This window comes from Mytilus galloprovincialis, chromosome 9 (genome assembly GCF_965363235.1).
Source record: "Mytilus galloprovincialis chromosome 9, xbMytGall1.hap1.1, whole genome shotgun sequence".
NCBI classification, from domain to species: domain Eukaryota; kingdom Metazoa; phylum Mollusca; class Bivalvia; order Mytilida; family Mytilidae; genus Mytilus; species Mytilus galloprovincialis.
In genome coordinates, this window is record NC_134846.1 from 84,862,085 (window position 1) to 84,886,999 (window position 24,915).

Below are 24,915 nucleotides of genomic sequence, written 5' to 3' on the forward strand. Positions count from 1 at the left end.
TGCCCCTGAATTGGTAATTTTGAGGAAATTTTGCTGTTTTTGGTTATTATCTTGAATATTATTATAGATAGAGATAAATTGTAAACAGCAATAATGTTCAGCAAAGTAAGATCTACAAATAAGTCAACGTGACCAAAATGGTCAGTTGACCCGTTTAGGAGTTATTGCCCTTTATAGTCAATTTTTAACCATTTTTCGTAAATTAAAGTAATCCTTTACAAAAATCTTCTCCTCTGCAACTACTGGGCCAAATTAATCCAAACTTGGCCACAATCATCTTTGGGGTATCTAGTTTAAAAAATGTGTGGCGTGACCTGGTCAACCAACCAAGATGGCCGCCACCGCTAAAAATAGAACATAGGGGTAAAATGCAGTTTTTGGCTTATAACTCAAAAACCAAAGCATTTTGAGGAAATCTGACGGGATAAAAATGTTTATCAGGTCAAGATCTATCTGCCCTGAAATTTTCAGATGAATCGGTCAATCGGTTGTTGGGTTGCTGCCCCTGAATTGGTAATTTTGAGGAAATTTTGCTGTTTTTGGTTATTATCTTGAATATTATTATAGATAGAGATAAATTGTAAACAGCAATAATGTTCAGCAAAGTAAGATCTACAAATAAGTCAACATGACCAAAATGGTCAGTTGACCCCTTTAGGAGTTATTGCCCTTTATAGTCAATCTTTAACCATTTTTCATAAATCTAAGTAATCTTTTACAAAATCTCCACTGAAACTACTAGGCCACAATCATCTTTGGGGTATCTAGTTTGAAAAATGTGTCCGATGACCTGGCCATTCAACCAAGATGGCCGCCACGGCTAAAAATAGAACATAGGGGTAAAATGCAGTTTTTGGCTTATAACTATGAAACCAAAGCATCTAGAGCAAATCTGACAAGAAGTTAAATTGTTAATCAAGTCAATATCTATCTGCCCTGAATTTTTCAGATGAATTGGACAACTGGTTGTTGGGTTGCTGCCCTCCAATTGGTAATTTTTAAAGAAATTTTGCCGTTTTTGGTTATCTTGAATACTATTATAGATAGCGATAAACTGTAAACAGCAATAATGTTCAGCAAAGTAAGATCTACAAATAAGTCAACTTGACCTAAATGGTCAATTGACCCCTTAAGGAGTTATTGCCCTTTATAGTCAATTTTTAACAATTTTCATTAATTTGGTAAATTTATGTAAATTTTTACCAAATATAGTTCTCTGTTACTAATGGGCAAAGTTCATTATAGATATAATTGTAAGAAGCAAAATCGTTCAGTAAAGTAAGAACTTCAAACACATCACCATCACCAAAATACAATTTTGTCATGAATCCATTTGTGTCCTTTGTTTAATATGCACATAGACCAAGGTGAGCGACACAGGCTCTTTAGAGCCTCTAGTTCATAATTATGTTTGCCTTGGTTTTTGGTTAACTGCCTACAGTGCTTACAGCGCTTTGATTAATTTATAGAGTGGGGTGCTCATTTTTGCCGGGGACACAATTTCGCCGTTTAAGGATTTTGAGGTGTAAAAACTTCAAAGGATGGCTGAAATGGAAGAAATGTACCCGTAAATTATATTTTTATAACAAATATAATATTTTTTTAAACTGAGACAAAATTGCGGCTCCTACCGAAATTGACCGAAAAACGGACAACGATTTTCGGACAATTTCCTGAATAAAAAACACGATTTCAAAGAAGTATTTCTAAGTAAATATTTGACTGAATGCCCTAATTTTGAATTCTTTATACCTTTGAAATGTCTGCTATTCATCTATAATGCAATTGATTTGATAAAAATTGTTAAAAGCTGCGGTTATTTGGTTTTAAATAGATGTGTATAAACGGCGAATATGTGTCCCCCATTGACAAAACATCCGGAAATTTCAAACACCCTTTAATCTAACTTTTCAGATGATTTTCTTAAAGCAAACCGGTTTTCAAGCTTAAGTATATTTTGCATTTGAAGTTATCTTCATATAGAAATATCAGTATACTTCAAAAACATTTAGACCTGTACATAAACTGTAGAAAACATGGAAAGATGTGGCGAAAATGAGCACCCCACTCTATACAAATTTATTGGGGAAAAGATTTTCTCTAGAAATTTTTTTCATTTGATATTGGCACCTATTTTCTTTCAAAAACTATGAAAAAAGCTAAGATTAAAAGATTTTCAAAAATAGCTTTATGTAAAAAAATTATGAAAATAAAAGTAGGGGTTAGTTTTGCTAAATTTTAATTGCACTTCATGGATGAAATTAGAGGATTAAAAAAATGTCAAAAACAAGAGTATTTTTACATCCTTAAGGTAGATCATAAGTATACACTTTTTGAGACAGAATTTTCTTATAATTTGCCAAAATGAAGATTTTACTATGCTTTTTTCAAAAATATAATAAAAAGTATGGGTCACCGTGCTATTTTTCAAGCTATGAGTCGTTGAAAATTACCAAGATTTGGTTAGATTGTTCATGAAAATACACATTTGTTTGCATAAAAAAATTTCTATGAGATAGAATTTTGAAATAAATTGTGAGAAGATATGTTTTATTATAGGTTTTAAGAAAAGAAAAAGAAAACATAGTGTCCCAGAACTTGTTTTCTTGCTACAAGCAAAAATAAAAAAATCCCTATTAGTTCAGTATAGAGTTTTTACTAAAAGAGTTATCTCCCCTTAAATGACTCTTTTTAAAAAAAAAAATGATTTTAAAATACAAAGAAAATGATATTTGTTTAAATATTTCGAATAATACAATAAATCATCAAGATTTCTTCATATAAATAAATAGTCTAACCATTATATTGCAAATCTGTCTCCAAATTTGCAGATTTGGGCAAATACATAGACTGATTTTGTACTGTGATTGTACAATCCAAGATGGCAGTATACCATAAATCGACATTAAGTTACTTAAAGTTTCATTTTGATATTTTAAACAAAAATTTCAAAGTAAATTTCTAATCCAATGGAAATACTTGTCTTTTTTCAGATTTGGAGACTCCTCTGTTGTGTATCACGAGGAAGAGATGGATGGATTGGTTAAGATTTGTAGATTGGCTATGTACCAGAAATATCCGAAGTACCCTACAGAAGGATTTGAAGCCTTGTATTCCAGACCTCCTGTTATATATGTCAGTGCATCAGCTAAACCTGGGGTGACCAACTATCTATGTTTACAAGTAAGTTTATTAGACCCCATATTGTATAAATCAGCACATTACTTTAAAGTAACCTCTAGTCCTTAGGTAGTCCTTTGGTAGTCCTTTGTTCAGAGTAAATTTGTCGAACTTCCATTTATATATGTCAATTTTAAGCATCTAAGTGCTTAAAATTTTGCAAATTTATAGAATAGATTGATATTACCTTTTCCACATGAATTTAAGAAATATTGTTGGTCAAATATTGTATACATGTAATATGAAGTTGTAGTAGATTTCCTATGTAAAGCCTCAATACATATGTATAAATTTTCCTTAATTTACAAAGCATGCTAAATCCAAATATTAATGAATCATGAGGATTGTCATTTACTGATAATATTAATTTGTATTTATAACAGCTTGGTTTACCCTTATCTTGTATATGTACAGTACCAGTTGTGACCAGGAATGGAGCTGTAGGTAGAATGGTATGTATTCTTTTATTGAATTAGTTTACAGTCTTATAATCATTTATTTAAAGCTAGGTAAACCAACTCATACTTTCAACATATTTTTGTAAACCTTTAACTCCTCATAATTTATGACCATCAAATCACCAATTGATGCCGTTGTGGCTTAAAATACAATATTGTTATCTCCATTTTAATGAAACTTGTTGTAAATGTAGAATTCCGAGCGTTCATAATTTATAACTAAACACAATCTGTAGGAAACAAAACGATTTATTCACACTGCATGTATTATACAGACGTTACATAAAATACCAAACACATGGCATACACTAGAACAGTTCAAAACATTTAAGCTATCCTGAAGGTTCGAAAACAGTTTCATCCAAACATCTTACTCATGTCACTATCACACAATGTCAAAATACAGGAAACAACATTAACACTTATTGTGTAATCACAGACATATAGACAAAGTCACAGTCACAACAAAACTGACAGAAAACAATGTCAAATTTATGCAAATCATAAATTTGACATACGTTAACAGTGTTTGCACATACATATTCATTGCATGAACTGTGAATTAATGTCATAAAAATTGATGACATTATCCAATAAAAATGAACATTACAAACGATGTTTCATTAGAAATTTATTTTCAGAATATTGATGTCCTTGAGAATTTGATACGAGATGACATTGCTGCTGCTAAGACTCCTGTCATGTTGGTGTGTTTTGCAGGTAAATAGTTTGTTTCTGTAAAAGTTTTGATATTAGACTTAGGTTATATGTGCTAGATTCAAAGTAAGGGTGAGGACTTAATTTTAAAATTTTTATATATAGATACATAGAATTTAAAGATAAAACTTTTTATTTTTTTGTGATTTTTGAACAATAGACAAAAGTGTGAGATTTAATATTGCTAATTCAAATAATCAGGCACACAGATATTTCTATTAAATTTGAAATAGTTTTGATTTTTGTAAAAAAACTATTTCTCATAATTTTTCTAATACCGGTAATTTCTTTACTTTACTGTAATAAATTTGAATATTTCATAAGAGGGAATATTTGATTGGAAGAATTCATTAAAGTTAAACCAAAAATATCAACCATGCTGATATATCACTATCAATTATGAATAACCTATAAGAAGAAAGAAACAGACTTCATCCATTGCATTTGAAATCATCTTCCTTTTTGCATGTCAATATACCAGCAAATCAGATATCTTAAAAGAACCTAGACATCTAGAGGTCAGCATGCAGTCTGTTTGCTATAATTATTTTTTATGATTTTTGTTTTATCTAGGTACTCCATTAACTGGACAGGTGGACAATTTAGATGAACTTCAAGACATATGTAAAAGAAAATCCATTTGGTTACATGTAGAAGGGTAATTATTAAACATGTCATGCTTCCTCTATTGACAACATTGTTTTTGCTACTTTTATGAAAAACTACTTATATGACAAATACAGTCATGCTATAGTTCATATCATACAAACGAAATGACTTTTGGGACCTGCAAATTATATGATATGAGCATATTCTTTCTGAATTGGTTCATTTTACAGTGATGTACTGTTGAATAGCATAATTGTTACCATGTACAACAATTGTGATTTTTAGATGTTTTTGCATCTTCTAAACTTAAAGGAAAATTCCAAATTTTTACAATTAATGTGAAACAATTTATTGTCAATCATATTTCATTAACAATCAGGCTTCTTATTGCTATATACAATGACAACATGCCATGTAAATACACCTTTCTGAAATGCTATTGATATAAGCTACATACATATGTTTTATCATTTCAGAAACACATTGGCGACCCTGACTATGTTCTCAGTACCAACATCTTTACAGAATGCTAAGTGTGGAGACAGTATGACTCTAGCTATAGGTAGATGGTTAGGTATACCTGGTCTTCCTTACTGTGTATCCTTGTTAAATACACCATGTACAGCTTTTTCTTAAGTATTGAATGTGCAATCTTTCTGGAATTATTTCATGCCTTGCCTAAGATAATATGGACAATATGCTTTCTGCGTCCTTTTGTTGTCCAACTGCCTGTCTAAGTGTCTTTCTATAACATATCAGGTTAAATTTGGTTTAAGCTAGTTTATCTTGAAATGCTGTCACACCCACTTTAAACTTATGTACATATGTTTATTGTGATATGAACAATTTAAATATAAGCTAAACTATATTAAAGTTAAGGTTGAAGATAGATTAAAATGAAGTTGTGAACAAGTCAAGTTGAAACTTAGTACACATGTTAAAAATATACACCAAGTTGGTGTTTTCATTAGTATTTAAAGGTTAATTAGATAATGGAAATATGTGTGTGATATGATTGTTGCAAGAATATAAAGCATACTAGTGTCCTATGGACACATATTCTTGTTTGATGGATATTTTCATCCTACTTTTCAACATTTTAAAGTAAAATGTTCATTGTTTTTTCCATTTATATATTGAACTAACAGAATGTGTTGTTAACTGTGTAAATTATCCACCTTAACAGTACTTAGACTTTATACAAAACAAATGACCCAGCATTGGTTATAGCAGCTGGTCTAAACACATTTAATTCACAACTGAAATTGAATTGTCTCCCTTTGTGGATATGTCTACAGAGTTTTGGACATGATGGCATTGTTGATAGAGTCAAGTCGTCATGTGACTTGGTGAGTTGTAGTGTTATAGCAAATAATAAATATAGCAGGATATATGATTTTTTAAAACATTTCTTTGAAAAAGTAGCTTTGATCACTCCGTCATTCTGTATTCCTGTTTTAATTGTTGAATCAACGTTTTACAAAATTGTATTTTTGATTTATATCTTTATTAATTTGTTTGTTTGTTTTATGAATATTTGTCAATAACTTGAAATTAGAATATCATGTTTAATTATTAGATGTGGAAATATAAGGAAAGACCTATATATGTTTATTCAGAATTAATGACCAGAAATTTACATAGAATTAGCTTTTTAATTAATTTGATTTTTTTCTTGGAACATATTTAAAAATGTGACCTAAATTAACAAATTCCTTTTGTAGGCTGAAGCATTATACAAAGGAATAAATGATATGCCAACAATAAAACAATATGTAAGTTGAAGCCTTGAATATTACAAGTTTCCATTAAACAAATACTAATTCTTGAAGAAGAGAACAATGAAAGTCCATGTTACACATTGGAATCAGGGCTTCCAAAAAATATTTGAGCCAGCCGGATATTTCATATCTTATCCCGATTTTAATCCCTTAAGACTTAGTCACAAAAGGCAATTATGGTAATCAGATGGCCATTCCAAAGATTGACATTACATTAAAAATGCTCATATTTGCCTTAGACTTTTTATTTGTGCAAAATGACGTTGTCAAAAACTTTACTTTCGTTTTCACATTGTTCTTATAATGGATGTTAACTTCAAAATAGTAAAAGCATGGACCATAAACGGATACGTAAAATCCATGTACATTTAGGACAAAGCACGACTGAGAGAAGAAGCTCTTTCCACGTAATTTCTTCAACAAAATACTTGAAATGAACGTTAGATACAGGCATCAATGATATTTTTAGCATTTTTTAAGAAATATTAGATGCATTATTAAATTTCCCACCAGTGCACATGCGCACACATGTTCTAGTTCATACGACATAGCTGTGACGATTTTCATTTAAAAACCTTTTTAAATTTTTCATCAAATCATGTTGATAAACTAATTTCTAATAATTTTAATCTTTAGGACTAAATCAATTAGATACAAACCGCTGAAATGTAAGAAAATAATTCTGAATAAACCGATCAATTTATATGATGTCCGGTACTGAACATAGTCCACCTGTCACCTGAACAGGTAGATTTCAGCTGTCCAACTACTAATTAGCCTTGATTAAAATTAGAAAGTATTGAAGTAGGTGTTGTTTGGATAGTAATTAATCATCGTGTCACATTTATGACTGGAAATGTGTTTATGTTAAAGGCAAAAGGTTGGGTCAAAAAGATCGTGAATTATGTAAAAATGACCGAAAAAGCCTTGAAAACTAAAAAGTATATGTCCGTTTCATGCTTTGCCCAGCCGGACTTCTACCCGACATTATACAAATGACTAGAATATATGACCGTTTTGGAAGCCCTGATTGGAATTACTCAACTTCATTTGGGGGAAGTCAGCTTGCTGCCATTGGCATTGCTATTAAACTATGTAGCTGGATTTCTGTGAAAGTTTTTAGAGAATCTTCATAACCTTTTTGATCAAAATTATTTGTGGAGTTTCTGATTTTAATTTAATAAGCAAATATATTTTCAAAATTAACATGATTCTAGATTGATTAGAATATGAATAAAAAGAGAAGTGACATCAGCTTAGTAAGACAATAACCAAAAGATATCTAGTGTGGTAATAATTCTAGACTGATTAGAATATGAATAAAAAAAGAAGTGACATCAGCTTAGCAAGACAATAACCAAAAGATATCTAGTGGTCAACATACAAATTCATTTGATAGAAGTTTTCTTTCTCTCTATTTACAGAGTATAGAAAAGAAAGAAGAAGAAGACGTAAAAGGAATCAAGGATTTAATATTCAAAGCCATTTCTGCTCTGGTAGGTCATTCAATTGTCATCTTTAAAACTCTTCTCAACCTGATCAACTAAATTGAAAAAAATGAGTACTATAAATTCAGAAATTACTGCAAGGTTTTTGCAAGGTTTTTATTTTAAAATGTGAATAATACGACTCCTTGAGTATCATAATAATAAGAAGTCAAATTCTGATAACTGATACTTATATTCATTCTTAAAAAACTGCAATGATAGATGGATTCAAATTTTTTTGACTGATGACAGTAATCATAAGATATAGATAAGGATCTTTTGAAGAAAATTCACAGCAAAATATTTGTTATGCAATTCTATGTTAGGACTATAAAGTGATTAAACTTTTTGGTTTTAAGGAGGCTCGCGGGTATAAGATTTTCAGAAAAAAAATAAAAATTATTTTTTCATTACAAATTTTATTGATTAACTTAAGTAGCTGTTACTTTATCATATGGTACAAAAATCATTCCAAAAAATCAATTCGTGTTGGCCCCAGCAGACTTTTAAAATGTAGATGTCATTGAAAAAGCTTCAAATTATCTCCCTTTGGTGCAAAAATGCCATTTTTTGGCATAAAAATTGAAATATCTTTTTTAACTCATCGGTGACCTATATTTTTTATTGTTGTTTCCGAATAAGCTGTACATAGACTAAATAATTGTAAAATTTTAGCGATTTCTGTAATTTAGTTCTTTTTTTATTTCGATATTGCCGCTATTTCTCCTATTAGTTCAACAGAAAAAAAGGACATTAACAAAAATGTATGCTCCTTTCGAAGGCAGATTGTGAGCGTAAATGAACGGTGACCCCATTTTTTTATTTCATTTTTCTATTAAGTATAAGATAAAGTTCATTTATAGAAAAATATAGAGAAATCCTATATTAAATAAAAAATTTCATTTAGACCCGCGAGCCCCCTTAAAACATATGTTTCAGTGGTCTTAGGAATTGAAATTCATGTAAATATAGCTTTGTATATCCTAATTGTTTTCTGAAAAAAAACCTTTTTGAGATAACTTTGTGTGTTGAATTGGATATCATCTATGACAAATGAGTAATTTCCAAGAAAAAAAAAGATATTTGGGCCATTTTCATTTTTTTGGGTGCTTTTTACATATCATTTCTTAATGTTGATAGTTTTGTATGAATTCATGAAATTTTAATTGATGTATATTTCAGGTTGTGTTTGAGATTGTGACACCAAACATTGTGTTTCAGTATGCAGAGGATGGAGAACAGACAGGGATACAGATTGCACCCTACAGTACTAATGTAGAGGAGGAGGAGGAACCAGAAGAAGATCAGAATGCTGTGTATTATGATGCTCTTAATATGTGGGTATGTAGCACATCAGGCTTGTTCCATAGTTCTTATTTTATAGAGGTCCTTTTACATATAAAAAAGAAGATGTGGTATGATTGCCAATGAAACAACTCTTGAGAAGTGACCAAATGACACAGAAATTAACAACTATAGGTCACCATACAGCGTTCACCAAGGAGCAGAGCCCATACGGCATAGTCAGCTATAAAAAGCCCTGAAATGACAAATGTAAATCATTCAAGCGAGAAAAATAACAGCCTAATTTATGTACAAAAAATTAACGAAAGACAAATATGTAACAAATCAACAAATGACAACCACTGAGTTACAGGCTCCTGAATTTGGATTTGTTTACTTCCCTTACATTTCAAATGTAACTTCTTTCCAGCTTAAATTTTTATGCAATAGGTTTATTTAAACTTCAGTTGGAGTTGATTTAAAAATTAATAGCCTAGCTACTCAGGTCTAAATTAACTTTGTAATAACATGAATAACCTGTTTCAGATATTTGAATGATCAGGTTTTTTATTTCATCAATATACAATTTAAAAAAAAAAAAAAAAATGCTTGAATTTATAACTCTTAACAGTTCCTCTATAAAACGTTTCACAAATGTTTGAGAAAAAAAATGAATAATTTATTCTTCATATTTAGTTAGGAGAAACAATGCAGATGGAATGTCCAAAACTGAACTTCCAGATTGTGAAATTGGAAAAAGAAGGCATCTGTCTAAGGTTTGCTCCTTTGGAATGTGCTCAAGGTAATACTTTTAAATACTGTGGTTTCATTTATTTTCATGTGTTAGAGGGGAAGGGGAAGTTAAAGAACTGTTAGACGACAACAAGTTGTGTAACAATACAATTTTACAAAAGAAAGATATTAAAGGTCACATTTGGGCCTTAACATTTCCATTATAGATATTTTTATATGAGCAAGTATCATACCAAATTATCTAAAAAAAATAGTTCTCTTCTTGTAGGGATATTTTGAAAGTCCCTTCTTACCCTCTAATATACATTTTAATGGAATAGCCCTTATCTGTTAGTGTTTAAAGTATTGAATTTGAAATAGATAATATATATTAAAATATGTTTTCATATAAACAATTGATGTTTCATATTGAATTTATTCTTTTTAGTGAAAGGAATAAAACCAGAAGATGTAGAAGAAAGTATTGTGAAATTAAAAGACCAGATAGTAAGTCTATTACCACATGAATAATAAGTACTGGTACTGATAAGACACAATATATATGGCAACCTATAATTCTTCTGTCAGGTAATACACATATAAAAAGATGTGTAAAATTTGTTATACTTCGTACTCATAAACCTTGCCCGACAGGCATGCACAACAAAAAAGAAAAAGCTGATTATCTCCCTTTGAACTTAGAACCATATATTGATGATACCTTACAGGGTATTATCTCCCTTTGAACTTAGAACCATATATTGATGATACCTTACAGTGTATTATCTCCCTTTGAACTTAGAACCATATATTGATGATACCTTACAGTGTATTATCTCCCTTTGAACATAGACCCATATATTTATGATACCTTACAGTGTATTATCTCCCTTTGAACTTAGAACCATATAGATAAGATAAGATAAAGATAAATAATAGTTTATTAAAGTGTCACAAATATTGATGATACCTTACAGTGTACTATCTCTTGCTTGCTGAGTGCAACATTGCTGTGAATGCTCAACTGATTTAAAAAAAAAGAAGCTTTATTTCCTGTTGGAATAATTTTACAATTTAGTATGTATTTGCTGTATATAGGTAACCATGTTGGATTGGATTTGTCAATGTTGAAGGCTGTACAGTTACCTATACTATAGTCACTAAAATCCAACTCATTTGGACTATATAGATTTTCGTTGCATTTGCAGTCACACCACATAATCAGCTCCTATTTTTCTATTCTATAAAAAAAACATGCTTTTAATTTCGTTCATTTTAACAATTTTTTAGAATATATTAGATGCTACTGTTGGTCAGAGAGACAAATTCAGAGCTTGTGTGGATCAGCAAAAGAATTTGAAGCTGATAGAGATGCCAAAATGGGCTGGACTTGGGGTCGTGCAGTAAGTTAAGTTAAGTTTGGGGCTGTAATAAAAACACAAATATTATTGTCTTTATCTGTACTAACATGGATTGTAATTTTGTGAATTAAAGAACATGACTAAATACATACGGTTCAATAGTTCTGAACGCTTATAATCCTACGTCATGCCATTATATTTTGGTATGTACAAGGTCATCCTTATCTTAGAGTGTTTTGAGACACTTAACGTTTTGATTTATTAAAATGATCAAGATTGTAAAAAGAATTATAATAAAGGGATTAATAAAGTATATAGGAATATTATTGACTATCAAATAAAACCTTCCATAAAATGGAGAAAGAAAAAATGTATAGATATATATGATTTTTACAATGTATTGAAAAGTAAATATTTCTATTACATGGAATATTACATTACTCAAGAGTGTGAAAGTAATGCAGAAATTTTAATCTCTTTCTTTTTTCACAGTACTGTAACTGTAGGTTCACTTATTTTCTTGGGTACCGATTTTCGTGGAATTAGGAAAACTTACATTTTTGCAGTTCGTGGTTTTGCCAAAGTCTGCATACAAGCCTACAGAAAATTTGTTATTTGTTAAACATTTTTATTCGAGATTCACCTGTACCAACAAAAGCCACGAAAATTGGTATCCAACAAATAACAGTGAATCAACAGTAACACTTGTATTGAAACCATGTTACAGATGTTTTTGATAATAGTATTATTATTTGATTACAGATATTTACCAGAATCATGTGTCAACCATTCCGATCATTTATCACATAAACCTAGACATGAGATTAACACTGTCAACATAGAGTTAGTGAAGAAACTGAAAGCTACAGATACTGCATTCTCACTGGGTAAGCTATTAACACAGTTAACATAGAGTTAGTGAAGAAACTGAAAGCTACAGATACTGCATTCTCACTGGGTAGGCTATTTACACTGTTATAAATTACAAGTTATAATTGTAGAAATAATATATTGTTAGTGAAGAAAATAAAGCAAAAGAGTGTGCCTTCTCTCTATGTAAGCTCTTAGAAATGTTCAGTCTGCCTTCTTTCTGGTTAAACTATGGCAACAGACTGTACCTTTTCTCTATCCATATTAGTTGTGATTGGCTTTGAACTAGCTGTCAGTTAGTGCAACGACTCTCAGATATGTACTCAAGTGTCTTTTTGATGTTGGGATGTACAAGGTTAGCAAGAGTGTAAAATTTTGAAAAATCTGAATGTAATTGATAACTCTAAGGATACTACAATAGGGTTATTATACCCCATGCAACACAGTTGCAAAGGATATAATGTTTTTGACCCTTCCATCAGTCTGTCCGTTAGTGCGTCAGTCCTGTTCTTGTCAACGCAACTCCTCTGATACAGCACAACAGCATTTCATGAAGAAACATTCTAGATAATAAGGACATACTATGTAGTGGGGCATATCGACAGGAAATTACGGGGAAAAAAATCTAGGAGTTACGCCCTTTTGAACTTATTTGCCTCAATATACTACTGCAACAGTTTGTCATCTTAACTCCTCTGAAACCACAGAACAGAATTTCATGAAACTTTCTAGATAATAAGAACATACTATGTAGATGTGCATATTGACAGGAAATTATGATTTTTTTCTAGGAGTTATATATGCCCCTTTGAAATTAGACCTAAATATACTACTGCAACATGCACGAAAAGGTTCTTTAATTTGGTAAATGCAATAATGAATATGTTTTGCAGGTCTGTTAGAAATTGAATAAGAATGTGTAAATTTGTATTGTAATTTAGATAAAATTCATTTTTGCAGGGCGATTAGAGAATGAGTTAGCATGTGTAAAGTTTGGTTTGATCACTGATGACACAGATGTGGAAGAGTTAATAGATCATGTGATGAAGTGTGGTAAAGAGATTGAAGAGTCATCTAGGGTAGGTTATAGTGGTTTTATAAAGTTAAAAAAAACAAACAAAAAAGAGTAATAGTAGCAAAATATAACAGAAAGTTTCTGTGATCCATGAAATTGTAAAAAAAAAAAGGATGAAATAAGAATAAACACACTGAAAATAGAATCTCGGAGGAAGAAGAAACCTCACTCAATGTAGGAGTCAGTTAAACGGAAGAGTTACTGTATTATGCTAAGCATGAGATTCTAATATCTTGCCTAATGTTCAAATCAACAAGACTGACTTCTCTGTCTGACAACATACACAAAACTTTGTTATTTACATGATTGTCACACATGCATGATATATTTAACTTGTGTAAATTTACACAAACAAAACAGAAACAACTGATACATTATATGGAATTATTGTTTTGTCTGATATTCTTTGTTACCTCAGTGGCATTGATCTGCCAGATGGAATCTATCTTAGTTCTAGTTCAATTTTTCTGCATCAAAAGTTGTGGAAGCCAAACTAACACTATTTCCTTATGCATCTAATTAAATTTTCAATAAAGACTGTTAATTTTCAGTGTAATAAATTTTCATGGAAAGAATTGTTGTACATCAACCTTCCAATTCTTTGAAACAAGAAAATTCATGATGTATATTGTATTGGATTAAGTAAAAGGCTATTATTTGAACTTGGAATTATTTTTAATTATGGAATTTGTATAATTTCGTGTGCTTGAAATTTTCAATAAATTCTATGTTTATTCTGTACTGAAATGTTCTGTGCTGTGCACAACACTTTGTTTTACAAAGAAGATAGTACATTTTCAATAGAATGCACTGTGCCGCGCACAACACTATCTATACAAAATGCATTGTATGGAAAGTGTTATGAACTGCTCAAAACATTCTTATACCAAATAATTCTTATATGATTTGCATATCTATAAATACTTGGATTGGATTGGTCAATTAGAATTTTTCTCTAAGTTTACACTTCGATAAACCATGTTTCCGAAACTACTTTTTAGCTCACCTGGCCCGAAGGGCCAAGTGAGCTTTTCTCATCACTTGGCGTCCGTCGTCCGTCGTCGTCCGTCGTCCGTCGTCCGTCGTCCGTCGTCGTCGTCGTCCGTCGTCGTTAACTTTTACAAAAATCTTCTCCTCTGAAACTACTGGGCCAAATCAAACCAAACTTGGCCACAATCATCATTGGGGTATCTAGTTTAAAAAATGTGTGGCGTGACCCGGTCAACCAACCAAGATGGCCACCACGGCTAAAAATAGAACATAGGGGTAAAATGCAGTTTTTGGCTTATAACTCAAAAACCAAAGCATTTAGAGCAAATCTGACATGGGGTAAAACTGTTTATCAGGTCAAGATCTATCTGCCCTGAAATTTTCAGATGAATCGGTCAATCGGTTGTTGGGTTGCTGCCCCTGAATTGGTAATTTTGAGGAAATTTTGCTGTTTTTGGTTATTATCTTGAATATTATTATAGATAGAGATAAACTGAAACAGCAATAATGTTCAGCAAAGTAAGATCTACAAATAAGTCAACATGACCAAAATGGTCAGTTGACCCGTTTAGGAGTTATTGCCCTTTATAGTCAATTTTTAACCATTTTTCGTTAATTAAAGTAATCTTTTACAAAAATCTTCTCCTCTGAAACTACTGGGCCAAATTAATCCAAACTTGGCCACAATCATCTTTGGGGTATTTAGTTTAAAAAATGTGTGGCGTGACCTGGTCAACCAACCAAGATGGCCGCCACGGCTAAAAATAGAACAAAGGGGTAAAATGCAGTTTTTGGCTTATAACTCAAAAACCAAAGCATTTTGAGGAAATCTGACGGGATAAAAATGTTTATCAGGTCAAGATCTATCTGCCCTGAAATTTTCAGATGAATCAGTCAATCGGTTGTTGGGTTGCTGCCCCTGAATTGGTAATTTTGAGGAAATTTTGCTGTTTTTGGTTATTATCTTGAATATTATTATAGATAGAGATAAACTGTAAACAGCAATAATGTTCAGCAAAGTAAGATCTACAAATAAGTCAACATGACCAAAATGGTCAGTTGACCCGTTTAGGAGTTATTGCCCTTTATAGTCAATTTTAACCATTTTTCATAAATTAAATTAATCTTTTACAAAAATCTTCTCCTCTGAAACTACTGGGCCAAATTAATCCAAACTTGGCCACAATCATCTTTGGGGTATCTAGTTTAAAAAATGTGTGGCGTGACCTGGTCAACCAACCAAGATGGCCGCCACCGCTAAAAATAGAACATAGGGGTAAAATGCAGTTTTTGGCTTATAACTCAAAAACCAAAGCATTTTGAGGAAATCTGACAGGGATAAAAATGTTAATCAGGTCAAGATCTATCTGCCCTGAAATTTTCAGATGAATCGGTCAATCGGTTGTTGGGTTGCTGCCCCTGAATTGGTAATTTTGAGGAAATTTTGCTGTTTTTGGTTATTATCTTGAATATTATTATAGATAGAGATAAATTGTAAACAGCAATAATGTTCAGCAAAGTAAGATCTACAAATAAGTCAACATGACCAAAATGGTCAGTTGACCCGTTTAGGAGTTATTGCCCTTTATAGTCAATCTTTAACCATTTTTCATAAATCTAAGTAATCTTTTACAAAATCTCCACTGAAACTACTAGGCCACAATCATCTTTGGGGTATCTAGTTTGAAAAATGTGTCCGATGACCTGGCCATTCAACCAAGATGGCCGCCACGGCTAAAAATAGAACATAGGGGTAAAATGCAGTTTTTGGCTTATAACTCTGAAACCCAAATCATCTAGAGCAAATCTGACAAGAAGTTAAATTGTTAATCAAGTCAATATCTATCTGCCCTGAATTTTTCAGATGAATTGGACAACTGGTTGTTGGGTTGCAGCCCTCCAATTGGTAATTTATAAAGAAATTTTGCCGTTTTTGGTTATCTTGAATACTATTATAGATAGCGATAAACTGTAAACAGCAATAATGTTCAGCAAAGTAAGATCTACAAATAAGTCAACATGACCTAAATGGTCAATTGACCCCTTAAGGAGTTATTGCCCTTTATAGTCAATTTTTAACAATTTTCATTAATTTGGTAAATATATGTAAATTTTTACCAAATATAGTTCTCTGTTACTAATGGGCAAAGTTCATTATAGATATAATTGTAAGAAGCAAAATCGTTCAGTAAAGTAAGAACTTCAAACACATCACCATCACCAAAATACAATTTTGTCATGAATCCATTTGTGTCCTTTGTTTAATATGCACATAGACCAAGGTGAGCGACACAGGCTCTTTAGAGCCTCTAGTTCGTAAATCTTAATAATCTTTTACAAAAATCTTCTCCTCTGAAACTACTGGGCTAAATTAATCCAAACTTGGCCACAATCATCTTTGGGGTATGTAGTTTAAAAAATTTGTCCGGTGACTCGGCCATCCAACCAAGATGGCCGCCACGGCTAAATATAGAACATAAGGGTAAAATGCAGTTTTTGGCTTATAACTCAAAAATCAAAGCATTTAGGGCAAATCTGACTGAGTTAAATTGTTTATCATGTCAAGATCTATCTGCCCTGAAATTTTCAGATTGACCCGACAACCGGTTGTTCGGTTGCTGCCCCTAAATTGGTAATTTTAAGGAAATTTTGCCGATTTTGGTTATTATCTTGAATATTATTATAGATAGAGATAAACTGTAAACAGCAATAATGTACAGCAAAGTAAGACCTAAAAATAAGTAAACATGACCAAAATGGTCAATTGACCCCCTAAGGAGTTATTGTCCTTTATAGTCAATTTTTAACAATTTTCATAAAATTTGTAAATTTTTACTAACATTTTCCACTGAAACTACTTTGCCAAGATCATTATAGATAGAGATAATTGTAAGCAGCAAGAATGTTCAGTAAAGTAAGATGTACAAACACATCACCATCACCAAAACACAATTTTGTCATGAATCCATCTGCTTCCTTTGTTTAATATTCACATATACCAAGGTGAGCGACACAGGCTCTTTAGAGCCTCTAGTTTAATCTATTCATGTGCGATACACAAGCTTGCAGTGATCCCGGGAATTTCAGCAAATTCAATTGAGATTTAAAAACAATTGCATAACAGTTGTGACTGTTCTAGTGCATATATATCAAACAAAGAAATAAATTTAATGCACTAAAGCTTCGAAAATGTATAAAAATAAAATTTTATAAAATTCCGCGAAATTACATGAAGGATTTGGCGAATTTACGTCATTGCAAAACACGACGTCATACGAATAGAAATTTTCAAGGGAAAGATTATTTCGTTACATGTACGCTTCAAATTCGAATAACATTTAATTAAAATGTACATTTTGAGGTAGGTGCTATTTCATTTAAGATTCCGTTGTATTTATCGGACATTTATGGTTTTTAGAAAGTCAAGATTGCGGCGTACTCCTTAGTTACGAGTTATTGTGCTTTTGATGGTTAATATATCTAGAAGTCATCAACAACAAAAAAATGTTTATTAAATATCACAAATGTTTGGCGGAAGAATTATAAGGATTAAACACATTTTTTCTAGAGGTTATTGATGTGTAAACCGGGGCCCTTACTCACAAACTCAACATTCGGACTTTTATTCAGTTTGTGAGTTAATCGCCCCAGTTTACACATCAATAACCTCTAGAAAAAATGTGTTTAATCCTATAATAAACATAAAATTTATTAAAAACTCTAAGAAAAAGAAATTATGCAAATTCCATAATTAAAAATAATTCCAAGTTCAAATAATAGACTGTTTTAAAAGTGTTAAATGTTGCATAATGCTGTAACAAAGAAAACTTTTTAAGAAATACATTTTATTGTGTTTTTCAGTATTTTGAAGCTTTGGCAGATCTTATAAAGCAGGGTATTACTATAGCTAATGAAGATCTAAAGAAGGAATCAGAAGAAAAATTACAACAGGAGGTAGGTTATCTAAACTATCATCACTACTAATTGTTCATCATAAGTATAAAGTTATTGTCAGATAGATCAACCATTCAGCCTCACTATGAAATGAATACTATTGATCTACTGGGTTATATTTTACTTACTAACTAACTTCCGTTGTACGTCATTAGTGTGTAGGGCGAGTATTATTTTAACGTAACTGCAAATTTAAGATATAATTTTTTTTTAGAAATATCCAATTGGCTTGAATGCTGGATCTTCTTTATGAAAATTGATAGCCTATTACATGAAAGTATTCATAGTAACAGATCACTAATAGACTTTAGAAGTATTAAATATTGACCGTGGAGAAATCCTATAACCATGGATGCACATAGGGTTTATTTTCATGATGAATTTAAGATATTTTTAAACTAATGCTATCCTGATCTGTTAAAATTTGGTTTACAGTTATCAAGCATTTTTCAATGTTATAACAATAACAAAAACCTAAAACCAGTATTAATATAGCCTATATATACACTAAATCAATATAAAAGATGATTTCAGCCCTCTAAATAAGTCAACAAGCAATTGTTGAAAATTTCTTCTCAAACAGGAATAATTTATTTGCTTAGAAAAAGATATATGTAGCTGTGAAATTCAAAGATTAAAAAAAAAAATTGTAACATAACACTTTTCATTTGATTTGAAAATATATAATTATCTGATGACAACTTCTATTTTTGTGATTTCAGGGTGTATTAAGACAAGTTCCTTTAGTTGGCTCCCTGTTGAATTGGTGGTCTCCACCACCTAAAGATCAGATAAAAGGAAGAACATTTAACTTGAAATCTGGTTAGTATTACTGGGGTATGTTACCATGCAGGTTAATATGAACATGAAAGACTGTTCATAGTGTGGACAATGTTAATTTGTCAAAATTTGTCTGAATTTACAATTCAGTTTCAAGATTGTTCCAGCTTGCTTCCCTTGAAAACATTTTTTTAGTACTTATCAACAGTTCTTATTGACAACATTTGCGCTTATCAATTCCATCAGAAGGGATAGAAACTGTATATTACAAATGAACAATAAATGTGTTAGAAAATCTGACAGAACATGATTTTGACCAATATTTAGGTTCTATTGCATTATACTAAACTCCCATGTATTTATAAAGGATTGCCCTTGGAAACATTTGGCTCTTTTCATTCTTGATGTAGGTTAGATCAAACAAATTGTTTGAATGCAGCACATTTAGTATGGTTTCAGCAGATTTTTAAAATGTATCAAAGATACCAGAAAATAAGATTATATTGTGTTTGTTTGTATTTTATAGGAACAATGGCCAGTACAGAAACAACATATAAATACCACATGCAAGTCCAAGAGGAAACACATTCAAAAGAAAAAGACAAGAAAGCAAAAACAAATCTATTTCCGAAAGGGGATTCCCAGACTGAACCTACATCACCTTCCACAAAAACAGCACAGGAAATAAGGAGTGAACTTCAACATGAATCTACATCGCCCACATCTAAAACTCCTCCAGAAAAGGTAAGAGACAGAATTAAACAAAATTTGCCCAAATTATGTCATAATGCAAAGTCTTATTACTTGATTTATTTCATTTGACTGGGCGGGGTTTAACCAGTTTGCTCATTATAGACCAGTCCATCTATCGACAGGTGTTTCGGGATAAATTCATCAATGACGTATCTAGTTATTCATCCCACATTATACATTCAGTTCTTTTGTATATCCATTTGATGACGCTGATAGGTAATTTGAAATCATTAATAATTATAATGGCAATCTTTCTTATCACACACATCTTCAAATAGACTGTCCTTATTCAAATTAAAATGTAAGCTCCACCCGATCAGTTGAAATAACATTGGCAATATTAGCACCTAAAAGTCTGTCAGGAAAAGTGTTAAATAGCTCCCCAGAAATCGAAATAAACTAGGAGTCCTGAACACAGTTTGAATCATCGAGAACTCACTACTTCAGTAAAATTAGGAATGCTTTTTCATCCGCAGACTTATAGCCTCTTTGAGTATTAGATTGATTTATCTTATAATTTCTTTGATCTTTCGCCTCTTTTTCTATAATTTATGTTATAAGAAGATGCAAAATAACCTATAGTTATTTAATCTTCAAGATTTATATTTGGCATTTGTCAGCTTCCAATGGAAAAAGTCACCAATGTAATTTTTTTGGCATTTTGTTTTCATGTTGGATCTTATTCCCAAAAATATAGCCACTAATGTTATATTATGCACTTAGAACTAAATATAACCCTTCACTGATTATTGATAAGAAGAAATTGAAGTATTTTGCACTGAATGACTAACAACCAGTATGGGAAATATCAAATGATTGTTGAGTATAATATTGATTGACTTGTTACAGGCCCCCACAGATATCCCAGGATCCCCATCAACAGCAGAATCTCCAGTCATGACAGAAGCACCTGGTTCTCCTCAAGTCAAGTTTGTATCTATTAATCCCAATCATTTTGATTTACTTCCTGGTTCTGGGTTTTGAACAATACAGGTTTATGGTTGTGAACTTAGTTCTATGCAATATCTCAGAGTAACTAGGTATTCCTCAACAAATGAACTGTTTCAACTGAAAGACATGTTTTCTGTTAGTGAATTATTAGTTCACTATCACTACTGCATATGGTAAAATAACTGTCCATATCAGTAGCAGTCATTTTATAATTGGTCTAATGAAGTTGTTACAGTTATTTTTTATTTCCTCCATGTGGTAAGACTCGTGGTCTACATTTATAAAATTGTACATATTTTTATAATGAAACAAAATAAGAGCATAAAAAAGTGCTTTCCAACAATCAATACTGTGTCCTGAATCTTAAAAGTTTCTTTATGTTATCAAGTTCAAATTTATGCTTTCCTGTACTCAGCAAAATTGGAACAAGCATTGTGGGTCTGGTATGGTGAACTACTAATATTTCTTTTACTATTTTATCCTATGGTGTTGGTCATTAAAGCAGTGGCTGGAACAAACTATTTGATATTTATCCTATAACAATAATTCATGTTTATTTACATTTGTAGAGATGAAGGTACAGACCTGAAATAGCGAGAGACTTGGTTGTTATCTGTACATTCCAGGGATTGTTAGGAGGAAGAGTGGGAATTATTGTGCCTGTGGAAAACTATGCCATTTATTTGTGATGAATATTGTTTTAATGTATGCATGTTAACACTGCTTATATGTAAATTGAGAGGACAATCACATTTCACCCTTTATGTTGGGACCTTTGATCTTTTATATTTGCACCTTTAATATTTCCTGTTAAGGCCTATGATCTCTTAGGTTGGAGCCTTAGATCTTTAAGGTTGAGAAAAAGGAATTAATTGTAAATTATTCTACTTATAGATTGACTATGAATATTTATATAGAAACATTTTGACACGATCTAGTTGACAAAAAAGTATTTATTTTAAATAGTTTATATTTATTTTGAAATGATTGTTACATTTTTTTATATTGAGGTTATTTGTTTGTTTTTCTGTTAAGAAGCATAATGTGACTTTTTTTCTTTTCTTTTCTTTTTTCTTTTTTATACTGAACTGATATTCAATAATTATTTTAAAGATATAATTCAGACGTATTCCAACTTATGATGAGCCTAATGTCCTCCTTGTCACTACTTAAGATACTCATTCAATCACCTACCAATGTCTAATTAACCTTTCAAATGAAGAATACCATTTTTCTGAATATTTATGGTTTAAACAGCCCTTTGAATAGAAAATTGTTTTAAATGGTAATGCATTGGTGCCTGCAAGGAATGAATGATGTAGTTAGGTTTTGTATCAGAACTCTTAGTATTTGTCATAGATAGCCTGGTGATTTCTCATTAGAAGAAAATTAGATTTATAAGTTTGTGAACGTTTGAATATTTTCCATCCAGACAAAAGTATTTGTACTGTAATTCGACTTGTGATAGAAAAGATGTTGATAGTTTTATTGAGGACATTGATGGGTGTGTCTTCAAACTGCCTGTTAAGATGTGAATAATAGATGACTGTCAGTGAAGTTTTGGTTGTGTGTGATATTGGCATATTTGCCCTGATCCTTACATTGCATTTTAAAAGTAGTAAAGTGTAAAATGAAGAAGTTTCAATGGTTTACAAATTTTCTGTTACTGCTTATTGATTTAAATATAAATGTGTTCAGATCATTTTACACATGTAGTCATTTTAATTGTAAATGTGCAAAGTTTGTGTAACTCTCACCAACCATTCACGATGTCTTTTCCTACAGGAAACTTCGTAACATAGATAAGAAACATTGATGGGAAAAGATGCGACACATATGTTTGTCTTTCTAGAATCTAAAACGAAATGGGTAAAATTTTCAAAAACATACAGAACATATATTGGTTAAACAACCTTATGAGTTAAATTTCAACTGCTGTTTTTTTTTTTTTTTTTTTGGGGGGGGGGGGGGGCTTTTGTGGTTTAAGCAATAATATTGATCATAGTAATGAAGACTGTCAAATTCCTTAGAATTTATTTGTATGAATTTGTATACACTACCATACTCATTATCTAATAAGTAATATGCATAAAAAAAGTATAAAAATTCAATTTTACATTATATTGTTTATTTATTGCATGTGTTATATTTTGATATGTTTTATAGATTTATTAATGGAGAAAATCTTCATGACATCACTAATAATAACAAAATGGAAAGAAAAGTGACAGATGACTTTAACAACTACTAAAGTTGCCAGAGATCAGGCAGGAAAATATTGGATTAGTTTTTTTTTCAATATTTAGACAATCTCGCTTTTTTGTTGAATATTTATCTTCACAGTAAATTAAGGTGATTTGTTGATTGTGAAAAGTCCCACTTTCGAAGTATTTTTTATTATATTTTATTTATTATTGACATTTTTTGTATCATTTTCCTTTTGCCTATTAATCCCACAAGCATCACTGATGTTAAGGTTAAGGTTAATAGAATAAAAAAATGGCTAAGCTGATTATTTGAATGATCTTTCCTTCCCATTTTGTTCATAAGTGGTGGCATGGAGTTATATTGTACAAGAAAACCATACATTTTTGTTAAACATGACTCAAATGTGCTAAAACGAATATTGTGATATATAGAATTGTAAATCCTTATTTATTATTGATATTGTATATGTTATTGTTAATATATTTCTTTTTATGTTTGTTTTAAGAATGGTTACTCTTGGGGAATCATATTTAAGTATATAGAGATTGTTTGGGAATTACAATACTGAATTCATAGGTATAACAACATTTCATGGTTTTATATGAGGGTTTTCGTTCATTGATGTCATGTTACTATGACTGTTTTGTTCTGTTAGAAATATTCCAGAAGTTTTCTTTTCTTCAGAAATTTAAAATCATACAAAATTTGATGTTAATTCCTTTACTGTAATAAGTAGATGCAATAAAAAATGTTTTCAATCAAATTAGGCCAGGGTATTTTAATTTGTTGGTTTACGGATTTTCCCTTTGAAAAAGTCGGGTCGGTCGGTCGGGAAAAAAAAGAAAAAAAATTATCTTTCAAGAAAGAAAAATATGCAAAATAAATACATATTTCACCTTTCTGACAATATGTTAGTTATACTATTTTGTCATCATTTCTTAGATTCTAGTTCGATGAAATTTTATTGCTCAGCTGTCATAAACATCGCATGACATTCTAATAATTTCCCGCAGAAAAGGGGGGGGGGGGGGGGGGGGGGTCATTTCACAAACAAGAAAAACAGTTTCGTGTAACTCTTAATCAACTCCAGAAAACTTGTTGAATTATGATTTTCAAGCACGAAAACTGATAAAGAAAAAATATGTAAAAACGTCGTACGAAAATAAGTTTCAACACACGTGTCAAAAACGTAATAGACTCGTCCACTGGAAAAACCAGAATATCAGGTTAATCTGTTGTCATGCATTCCTGTTTTTTTTATCCAAACGGACGATATTTTTTTTATTATCTATGAAACAAGAAAATTCAAAATGATTATTTAATATTCAGTACTTTAACTTGATGTCTTCCACCTGTGTACATTTGGACAAGTCTATTTCTATCAGATGATGCATCTTACGGACTGATCACAAATACGGGAAATGAACTTATTGTGTAGTTGGTTTTAAACACAGGTTTCGTTTTGCAAAATTATTTGCGCAAACGACATTTCAAGGTCATTTATAATTGATTTGTCTATTTTTAGAAACGTAAACTGGAAGTTTTATTTTTTCACTACAGAAAGTGTTATTAATTTTGTTAGTGATTAAAGCATTTCATTTCATAAAAAAAAGATTGTTTAATTATTTTTCAGGGATAATGCATTTGTTAAGGTCAGCGGGAATAAAAAAGCATGAAAAGTCAATTTTATTTTTATTCTGGAAATCGGCAAAATCGGGTCGGTGG

General features: G+C 31.1%; 1 protein-coding gene across 2 annotated transcripts in view; it reads left to right on the forward strand.

Moving 5' to 3' along the window:
- Positions 1-24,018, forward strand: part of LOC143046204 (putative pyridoxal-dependent decarboxylase domain-containing protein 2) — a 33,135-nt gene extending 9,117 nt beyond the window's left edge. The window contains exons 6-24 of one of the 2 annotated variants that reach the window (XM_076219243.1): positions 2,994-3,183; positions 3,564-3,632; positions 4,280-4,358; positions 4,929-5,013; positions 5,441-5,561; positions 6,158-6,313; positions 6,689-6,739; positions 8,170-8,241; positions 9,415-9,573; positions 10,213-10,318; positions 10,697-10,755; positions 11,539-11,651; positions 12,372-12,496; positions 13,440-13,558; positions 18,406-18,498; positions 19,221-19,320; positions 19,805-20,022; positions 20,881-20,960; positions 21,552-24,018. In XM_076219243.1, coding sequence (XP_076075358.1) covers positions 2,994-3,183; positions 3,564-3,632; positions 4,280-4,358; positions 4,929-5,013; positions 5,441-5,561; positions 6,158-6,313; positions 6,689-6,739; positions 8,170-8,241; positions 9,415-9,573; positions 10,213-10,318; positions 10,697-10,755; positions 11,539-11,651; positions 12,372-12,496; positions 13,440-13,558; positions 18,406-18,498; positions 19,221-19,320; positions 19,805-20,022; positions 20,881-20,960; positions 21,552-21,576 — 2,020 coding nt within the window. In that variant the 3' untranslated portion in view covers positions 21,577-24,018. The remainder of the gene's footprint in view (positions 1-2,993; positions 3,184-3,563; positions 3,633-4,279; positions 4,359-4,928; positions 5,014-5,440; positions 5,562-6,157; positions 6,314-6,688; positions 6,740-8,169; positions 8,242-9,414; positions 9,574-10,212; positions 10,319-10,696; positions 10,756-11,538; positions 11,652-12,371; positions 12,497-13,439; positions 13,559-18,405; positions 18,499-19,220; positions 19,321-19,804; positions 20,023-20,880; positions 20,961-21,551) is intronic. The other variant, XM_076219244.1, reaches the window with a different exon arrangement.
- Positions 24,019-24,915: the final 897 nt, after the last annotated feature.